Below are 10,374 nucleotides of genomic sequence, written 5' to 3' on the forward strand. Positions count from 1 at the left end.
GGAGGATGGTCAGACAAACAGATGTGAATGATATAGTCTTGCCTACAGGATGTTAGATGGTCTGGTGACCCTTGATTTTTTTACTCTACCACATAGATAGCCTTTCAGTTTTTTGAAGACACCACGTTCCTTCCCACCTCAGGGCTTTTGAAAATGCTGTTCAGTATCAGTTATTTACTTTTGCATTACCAACTACCCAAAGCTTAGTGGTTTAACATAGCAACTAGTTATTGAGCTTCTGCTTCTGGGTCAGCTGGGCAGGTCAGCTGATAGCTGTACAGTTTTGGATGGCCTTGCTAAGCATCTGGCAATGAGCAGGCTGTTGGTTGTGGTGAACATGGGCAACTGGCATGCAGGTGTCTCATCTTGCAGGAGGCTAACCTGGGCTTCCTTCTTCATGTGGAGGCAGAATTCCAAGAGGCTGAGAGCAGAAGCTATAGAACTTCTAAAAGGCCAGATTCAGGGCATGCATGACATCAAAGCCAATAACAAGGCCAGGCCAGGTTCAAAGGGTAGAGAAATGGACTCCACTTCTTTATCGAAGAAATTACAAAATTGTATGGCCATATTTGCTGTATATCATGTTCCTTCACCTGCAATGCTGCTTCTGTGACTCTTTACCTCGAAATTGCAGCTACAATTTGGAGGCAACATTTTCATCCCTAATCAGCTCTTCAGCCCAGGCAGGTCAATGCCCCTTCTTACGCCATTTCATAGGGCAAAGTAGGTCCTCAACGCACATTGTGGCAGGTGGGGAACAAAGAGGAAAGGAAGAAATGAGAGGAGGATGGTTGGTTTGGATACGTGCCCTCTTTGTGTTGAGCAGGTTGCTTGGCACAGAGTGACTGCTCAGTAAATGTCTGTTGGATTTAACCCAATTCTTCCAGAGGCCAGGAAGCAAAATGTATGTACTGAATAGTTACCATATTTCAGAATTGTGCCATGCAGCTTATATATCTCCAAATTTATTCCTCACTATAAACCTAAGAGTAGTTCATATTATTCCCATTTCATACCTAAGAAAATAGAGGTTTAAGAAGTTAAATGACATTCCTAAGATCTCATAAATTCAGATGTGTCTGATCACAGAGCCCACAGACTTTCTGACCACTCCACTCTCATACCACAGACTAAACACTTTGTGTTCAGGGAGTACCCAATGCCAGGTTCACCAAGAGACAAGTTCAGGGTTGGGTATGAAGAAGGATGTAGATTTTCCATGTGGAACTCCATGAGTCCTCTTAATGGAGTTAAGCCTTCCCATACCTGCATTGATGTGGCAAGAGTGGAAAGCCTTTCTGACTATTTTTCTTTAGAAGTCTTTGAGAAGACATTATCTGTCTCAGCTGTTGGGACATCTACTTCATAATCAATTTTCTCAGCTTGTCAGAAACAAGAACACTTGAAGGCATCCCTCTCTCTGAGCAGACCTTAGATTAGTCCATTGTCTGGAAGGAGAAACATGGGGATGAATGATTCTGGATCATGCCTGGGGGCATAGTGACACTGAGTGAGGCTTCTAATAAGAGATGACTAGGAGAAAAGGGGGAAAGGAGTATCCACTCCAACTATTGCCCTGATATTCTCTACTCCTTTATGGTATTTTGCTCACACATTCATTCACTGAATGTGTATTTATTGAGTATGTAATATCTTCGAGAAACTAGTCTAGACATTGCTTAGGCAATAATGAGCAAAAATCAGACCTGGCCTTGCCCTCTTAAAACTCTACTGGGAGAGATAAACAATAATGAATGAACTGCATAAGGAAAGTCAACGGGCAGGCATGATACATGCCACGGACAAGAGCTTACTGTGGTGGGATCTGACCTTGTCAGACTTCTAGAAGAGAAGGGTATCTGACATGAGAGCCACCTGAGAATAACAGGAGTGAGATGGGAGCTTACTCCCTTTTAGTTCTTTACAAAAATCTGTATTAGATGCTCAGCCTGCAGTTCTCATTGCTGTCTGCACATCAGAATCACCTGGGAGGCGCTTTACAAAAATCGGTGTCTGAGCCAGACTCTCAGAGATTTTGATTAAATTGGAGAAGGGGTGCAGGAATCTGAAATCTTTATAAGCTCCCCTATGTGATTCCTGTGTACTGCCCAGGTGAGAGTCACTAAGTTGTACAGATGGAAGGATAGAATCCCCTGCTCTTGAAGCGCTTGTGTCCAATAGGAGGACATAGATGTGAAAATGGAACATTATAAAACAGCATGGTCAGTACTATGATAGAGAGAGCTGGGGTACCTAAGGGAGCCTCAGGGAATCAGGAGGCAACATCTTAGCTAAGTCTTGAAAGATGAATAACAGAGTCTCATGCAAGTGAAGGGGTGGGACAGCTTATCTCCAACATCTGGTTCTCATACCAACTCAGAGACCTCATTGTACTTGTAAGACCGGATATTCTTCACAGCACTTATCACATTTATACTTTTATGTAATTTGGGAGACTACTTGGTCACTATCTGTTCTTCCCTAGTAGAATGTCCACACCACGAGGGCATAGACAAGGTTAATTTCTGATTCTGCCTTGTATTTTTAGTGTCCAGCACTGCCCCACGCCTACCTGATGAATGACCAAATAACTGAACAAATTGCATGAAGAGGTTTTGGCAGATGAGTGACATGGTCAGTTTCTCGTTTTAGAAGTATATCTTTTACTGCAGTGTGGAGACTGGATGCGGGGGAGGTGAAACTTGAGACAGGGATTGGAGCAATATTCAAAGAGGGGTGGGGGAATAGAATAGGTGAGATAAGTATTTGTTAGGCAAGGCTTGAAGAACTTAGTGATTTAGCGGCTGGGGGAGAAGAAGAGGATGAAGCCTTCAGCTGCTCCCATGCTTGTGCCTGGAGTTGCTAGGGAGTTGGTGCTCCCATGCCAGAGAGAAGGACAAGCCTGAAGAGCAGATCTAAGTGATGTTGATGGGTACAGGCTTGGCCACCTGGAATGGGAGATGCCAGTGAATCTGTCCTGTGCGTAACTGGATATATGAACTTTGAAATTCAAGGGGGATATCAGAGCATCATTTTATAGAAACTTCATGGCATTAGAAGCTTGGAACATCCTCTGGAAGGCAGAAAGATGGGGACCTAATCTCACTCACGCCAGTTTAAGCAATGCACGGTATTTCAAGGACGTGTGCTCTTAGTACCTTCAGTGGCAGACTCTCAGCTTCCTTTCGGCTTTGACATTCTGTATCTTCAGACAGCTCTAGAATTAATAAGGAAGACCTTCCCTTGAAAGACTGTATCTCTCAGGGCGATTTACATTAACTGGAAGAGAAATCCAACTTAAACTGCCTGTGACCCAAATTAAGCCAGGAAAGTAAGCATGTGACTGCCTGGGGTCTTGTGCTGAGAGCGAGCCTGAGCAGAGGCCACACTTGCCAGGAGAGAGCCCTGTGATGAATGAATGATGTCTGCTATGGACATAGAGGGATGCAGTATATTTTTGCTCACTCAGTTCTGAAACCAAAGTTTTCCCTCCATGGCCTTTCAAAAGCATCAGATTAATGCCTGTTGGACTTAGGTTCTACCCTGGCTCAGCCACTAGTAGTGGTTAACCTTCATTAAATCATTTCATGTGTCTGAGCTTGACAGTTTTGCATCCTATCTAGGAGAGGTTAAAATCACAGTAGTTGAAAGGATCAAATGAGAAAAGAAACATGGAACAGTGATAATCTCTATGAAGTTACATAAATGCACATGTGTAGTAAAATTGGATGTTGGAAGTGTGGATGAAAGAGCAGCAAATATTTCTGGTCTTCCTAGAGATGTGAATTCAAAGATGTATTGGTAAGGAATTGATTTAAAGAAGTATAGAGGAGGATATTTTAAGGAAATAATTATAAGACAAAAACAATAAAAGGAGGTCTCATAAATTTATCAAATAAATAAGGAAAGGGAGGAAAGGAGGAAGGGAAGAAAAAGAAAGAGAGAGAGAGAGAGAGAAAGAGAGGGAAGGAAGGAAGGAAGGAAAGAGTAAGAAACATAAAGAGGAGAAATCAGTGCTGGAGAGTGTGGTGAAATGGAGTGGAAATTGGTATAACTTTTGTAGCACAGTTGGCAATATATATCAAGGGCCTTAATAATATTCACACCCTTTAAAAGTAATTTCACTTCATATAATTCATTTCAGGGCTGGATAGTAAATATTTCAGGCTCATGGGCCAGGCAGCCTCTGTCATGTGGACTCAAATCAACCACTGCAAAGCAAAAGCAGCCACAGGCAATGGGAAAATGAATAGGTGTGGCTGTGTTCCAGAAAAACTTTACTTTTAAAAATAGATGGTGGCTGGATTTGGTCCATGGGCTGTAGTTTGCCATCCTCTGATGCAGATTAAGAAAATATTTTTAATATTTTTCTAAATTCAAAAATCCAAGTACAAAAAGAGCTTTATTCTAGAAGATTCTCATTTCAGCCTTATTTATATTAGCAAAATATTACAGCTTGAATGTTCATCAATAGGGGGATTGATTAATTTTAATAGTTCCATTTATTCTGTAGGCATTAAAATCTGTTTATTAATAATTTATAACAACAGGGGGAATGCTCAATAGAATATTACATGAGAAATCAGCTACTTATAATGATAATTATGATAATAGTGGTAGCTCATATCTAAGTTCTTTACACACATCATGTCATTTAACCCTCCAAACAGCTCTATGAAATGTACATTTTATTGTGAATACTTGCCTTATGCAGAAGTCAATGGTAGTAGAAGTAGTTTAGCCAGTGTTACGCTGCTAGTAGTTGGAAGGGTTGGGGTGTGAATACAGATCTGCTTAACTGCTAAAATCAAGCAAAAAAAAAATAAAAAATCCCCAATTCATTCTGTTTATTGAGAAGACCAGAAAAAAAAACACACTCAAGTGGATTTTTCTTTTCTTTTTTTTTTTAATATTGGCTCTCTTAAGTGGTGGGGCTAGAAATTTCTCCACAGGCTCAATATTTTCTCTAACAAGAAGGTGTCATTTTATTTATTTTTTTAATTTAGATTATTTTTTTGTTTTTCAATTACAGTTGTCTGCATTTTCCTCCCACTACAGCCAAACCCACCTCCCTCCCTTGCTTCCACCCTCCCCCTTGGTTTGACCATGGGTCCTTTATTACTATAAAGGTTTTCCTGAAAACCCTTTTCCCCACTGTCCCCTCCCCCATCCCCTCTGGCTATTGTTAGATTGTTCTTAATTTCAATGACTCTGGTTATATTTTGTTTGCTTTTTTCTTTTTCGTAACAAAGAAACAACTCTTGCATTTGATAAGAAAGCCAAGGATGGCAAAGTGTTAGGTGTGACTGGTGGGAGAAGTGTTTATTTGAGGGAGTCTAGAGATGCTGTTGGGGATGCCCTCACCCTATCGGTCCTGCTCTTGTTTGTGAGAAGGACATGCCCCCGTCCCTCCTTCTGTCTGTTCCAGGTGGAGTTTCTAGTGTGTGTCTCGTTTGAACTGTTGGCCCACTTGGATGAGGTTTTCAGGTTGACTTGCCAGTCCCTAACTATCTCTCTCTCTCTCCCCCTTCTCTCTACTCTCTCCTCCTTTTCTCCGTCCACCTGTCCCACTGTCCAGCGGACAAGGTAAATGACGACTTCTACTCCAAGCGCCGGCACCTGGCCGAGCTGGCCGCCAAGGGGAACCTACCTCTGCACCCTGTGAGAGTGGAGGATGAGCCGCGGGCCTTCAGCCCTGAGCACGGCCCCGCCAAGCAGAACGGACAAAAGTCTCGCACCAACAAAACGCCCCCACATCCCCTGGCCTACAATTCCACCACCAACTTCAAGGGCTGGGACCCCAACGAGCAGTCTCTCCGGCGACAGGCTTACGGCAACAAGGGCAAGCTTGGCACAGCTGAGTCAGGCTCCAGCGACCCCTTGGGAACTCGCCCCCAGCACTACCCGCCCCCACAGCCATACTTCATCACCAACAGCAAAACGGAAGTGACTGTGTGAGCTTTCGCTGCACGGTGCATCCTGGAGAGCACAGTCAACCGAGAGGCAGAAAATAGTCCGGCCCACACCCTCCCTGGCCTCCCCCCACACAGCCACCCCCACACTCACTCTCCACACCAACCGACCAGAAACCTACTGGTGACAACGGAATCACGTTTTTCCCAGGTCATACCTAACACGTGTTGGCGGGCAGCTGAGCAGGAATGAAACATGGACATTCAGCAATACAGCAAGGGGACACTGAAGCACATTCTTTTGACTTCAGGCCCAAAGTTGCCGACTCACATGCCCAAAACTGTGGGGCTAATTTTTCTTTTCCTCTTAACTTGAAACTAAAATCCATGATGAAACATAATAGTAGCACAATTTAGAGAGATTGTCCATTTGAGCACATATACCATTTGCCAGGAGCTGTTTCTGGGTGAATGAGCCAGGGTGCAAGGGGGGGTGTAGAAACTGAGGGTGGACACTCAAGATGAGTGTCCTTGAAAAGAGGAGTCATTTGGGAGGAACCTGTGCACATTATAAGCATTTTCTAATCCCAAAAAGTGGTGATGTGAACACATAATTTTGATGAGCGTGAGACAGTAACTGGACCCTAACCATTTATAGTCCTTTTCATATCATTAATGTTGGAAGCAAAAAACAACACATACTCAGACTCACAAAATGTAAATGACCCTGAACCCACCGACAGTGATGGGAAAGAAGGATGATTTTAGGACTCCTATTAAGACCATGACCATGGAAATGGGAGGGATGAGATTTTATGGCAGGCAGGGGGTCCAGAGAGTATTAAATAACATTTTTTAGAAAAAAAAAAGAAAAAGAAAAATGAAATATAAGTCTACTACAAAACAGACAAGAACAACAAATTCATTTTTTGTTCCAAATCTTCAAGACTTAGGAAATCAACAATGACATCAAGAACAATTCAAAGAAAAATCACAGCTGAAAAGTTGACAAGAGGCGAGAAGGGGACCCAGAGTGTCCAATTGCTGGTGTGTCCCTCTTGCCCCTGAGACAAGACACAGACACTAACCAGTCCTCCACTGTCAATCTCCGACTCCCTTCCCTTCAGCCCGTTGCCGCCGCCGCTGCCGAATTTCAACTGCTTTGGACTGAAAATGTCATAAGCGTGGGTGGTGCCTTCAATGTGTTACTGTTTAATGACAGTCTTATTTCCCAAGTGCAACCTGTGTTCTTTTGGCCTCCCTCCCTCCTGTTTTTCTGCAGTGGTAGATGTTTTCATCTTCCCTTTTCTGGTGAGCCCACCCCATCACACCCTCTGAGGGGCTGCCGCAGTGTCAGGGGTACCTAAACACCCAGATCTCCCTAACTCCCATACTGTCAGAACTCCATGAGTTCTACCATTTTACACCTCCCCAAACCTGTCAAGCTTTTCTGCATCCCATTATTCCCAGGGACCTTCTGGACCACCTATCCAGATACTCAAGTGCATTCATCTCCCATCCAGAATTGCCTGAGGTTGTTTTCAGGTTAGTTCTCGTGGCCACTATCCCTTTGGTGTCCCAACAAAGGCAATTTTCATGCTAGTTCAATTTCTTTTGTGAAAGCCCAGAGAGGGTTGTTGAGCAATAAGAGATTTCCATTTAAGGTGAGAAATGTTCACTGAGTCCCTAAAGGTCTTAGCTAGTTGACAGGAATCTTTGAGAACCCCCTAGCTGTTCTGGTGTCAGAGGCTGGGTGTGGTCCCCAAAAGACTCCAAGCATTTCCTGGGATACTGAGCTCCAGGTTGTGCCTCACTCAGCTCTCTGACATCAGAGAAACAGGGAAAACGGATGGGTCTTCTCCTGTCCTCTCCCAGCTGATCCGGGGACATTGACAATGCTTGTATCTCTGTGGGCTTTAGTCTCCCACCTGAAACATGAGAAATAGAGGCCTCATCAAGCTTTTTAAGCTTTTCAAAATAACAAAACTTCAGCCCATTTTAAAAATGAAATTGCGCACTGAAGCCACTATATAGGAACTCCTTTCATAACGGACAAGGCTCTGTGCTGGATGAAACAGGTGGGAGATTTAGAAGAGATTCTCAGCCTCTTTGCAGGACCCCAGTGCTCCCCAGAGTGGAGTAAACACCCCTGGGCTTGGTTTCCTTGACTCCGTTATCTGCGTACCTGCAACACACTTTTGCCATCTCTGTATCACTGGCCCAGTATTTGTATCTAATTTGATTCACTTTTAATACATTTGACTTTTAAAAGAAGAACTTTCTGTCATCATCACAAATAGAAAACCATTATCAGTCACTCTAAATAGAAAGGAAGCATAAAAATAAGTACAAAGGCAACAAAGCAGCAATTGTCAAGTTCTAGCCAGATGCTATTGCCCGTGGAAGGGTCTGAACCCAGAGCCTGGTTTGCTCTCATTCTCTCTCTCTCTCCCCAACCCCCATTTTCTCCCCCCATCTCCTCCTTCTCTCTTTTTCTTTATTAGAACAAGACCCGCAGATATTAAAGAGCTGTTAAAGATATACCAGCATCTAATGACAATTTTTCTCCTTGAAGTAACCAGATGGACTGACAAAATTGCAAAGGAAATCATTTCCCGTGTGACTTAATGTTAATTAGTGCTATGTCCATATACTACTTAAAACCATTTTGCATATGCTAGTGGTACACAGCCGATGCTTCAGGAAACACTGGGCTGACTTATTCGGGAGGTCCCCTCCAGCTCAAATGTTCTGTAGTTCTTGGCTCCCTCTTAGCTCAACTTTGTTCCTTGCCCTCAGCTCACTTCAACTCACTGATATCCCAACCCTGATTAAGGTTTGGTCTCTAAGTCTACAGGATTTTATTTATTCTCCATGTTCCTTCTCTTCTGAGCCAACATCGTGCAGTGACTTTGTTTGTTGGGGGTCTGTAGCCACAATTTGGGCAGCAAAGTTGTGGCATGGTCAAAAGGATGTAGCAGTGATGACAGTCTCGTGACCTTACAATTGGATTTGGGAACCAAACCTGCGTAGGGGAGTGTAGCCAGGGAAGTATATTCCTTGGGGAAGGGTGGACAGATGTCATGATGCTGAAAGAGTATCACAAGAGATGACCTAGGAAACTGTGATAGCAATGGACCCACAAGGACCCAATAGCTAGAGGAGGAAGACATAGAAGAGAAAGCAGAATGAAGCAGAGAGACTGTTCCTTCCCCATCCCATCCCCTGGCACTAGCCTCTACTTGCCTTTACCTGTCCCAACTTCCAACCCCATGGGACCAGAGTCTGACTTCCCTTGGCCCTCCCAGAGCATCTCAGCCTCCATCCGCCTTGGGCTCTGCCTGGCCTCCCCATCTAACTCTCCCCAGGTTTTTGTGCAAATGGAGCATATTTTATGTGCAAATATTTTAGTAACTGTATGTTCTGCAAGTAAACCTGTGTTAATACTTGTCAACAACTGCAGAGTTTATGATACCAATAACACTTCCTACAATGATGAAAAAACATTTGTTTGTTTTCTAAGAATGTTTATTTGTAAACATATGTATTCACTATATTAATATGAATTTCTTACCTGGCAATAAAACTGATTATATGTGATGCTGTTGGGGTTGCCATGGATCTTTCTAAGGTTCCATATTCTAACCTCAGTTTTCATCAGGGCACACCAATATTAGTATTGAGAGCTACATTTTTAATACTTGAAATGTGTGGGAAATCTTTACCAGTAAAAGAAAATTTTAGTTAATAGCAATTTAAACAAATTTTCCAGAACACTTTTTTGCTTGAAGCTTTTCTGATGACTCTGTGTCATGTCTATTAGGTCACTCCCTGTCCTTAAAAAATGTCCCATTGCTAGGTCTCCATATCGTAATTAAGTTTATTCTTAGTGAATCTTGCTAAGATTTGCACTTTAGTTTTTTTGTTTCTTTTTTTTACCAGTGACCAGGGTTGTAAAACACAAAAATATTAAAAAGATGGGATTTTGGATTCTTTCTCTACTTATTAAAATTTATTTCCTGCCTGGCTTCGGTTAGCATTAAGTTTGAAATTTTCAGATAGAAATCTGCCTTAGTACAATTCCCTCGAAAGGGGCCCGAGACACAGATTTGACTGCAAGTAGCTTGAGAAGTGAAGGGAATGCTGGTAGGGGATGGGGGAGTAAGGCAAAGAAAGGAAAGCAGTCGGTGATGAATAGTTTATCATGCCAGCACCTGCTGTGAGTGCCTGGAGTTCAGTGCCGCAGGGGGACTTGGAAAAGCATGTGGAATTATCATACCCTCAGAATTACTGCACCCAAGTGGAGATAGAGCTGGGGTGTCTACACACCAACTCCCATCAGCCATCATTCGAGGACTGCCTTCAGGGAATGTTAATATTCAAACAATCTCAACCTGTCATGTGCAAAGGTAAAAGTATTTCCATGGCATCAGAGAAAGCCCCAGGCACAGAGATGCACTGG

The 10,374-nt window shown here is 43.1% G+C and overlaps 1 protein-coding gene across 2 annotated transcripts in view; it reads left to right on the plus strand.

Annotated features, from left to right (window-relative positions):
• The window catches only part of SHISA9 (shisa family member 9), a 280,843-nt gene extending 274,032 nt beyond the window's left edge, over positions 1 to 6,811 (plus strand). For both annotated transcript variants that reach the window (XM_045819718.1, XM_045819720.1), the window contains one exon: positions 5,579 to 6,811. In XM_045819718.1, coding sequence (XP_045675674.1) covers positions 5,579 to 5,958 — 380 coding nt within the window. In that variant the 3' untranslated portion in view covers positions 5,959 to 6,811. The remainder of the gene's footprint in view (positions 1 to 5,578) is intronic.
• Positions 6,812 to 10,374: the final 3,563 nt, after the last annotated feature.

This window comes from Phyllostomus hastatus, unplaced genomic scaffold, assembly GCF_019186645.2.
Source record: "Phyllostomus hastatus isolate PE091 unplaced genomic scaffold, TTU_PhHast_1.1 phas_scaffold_385, whole genome shotgun sequence".
NCBI lineage: Eukaryota > Metazoa > Chordata > Mammalia > Chiroptera > Phyllostomidae > Phyllostomus > Phyllostomus hastatus.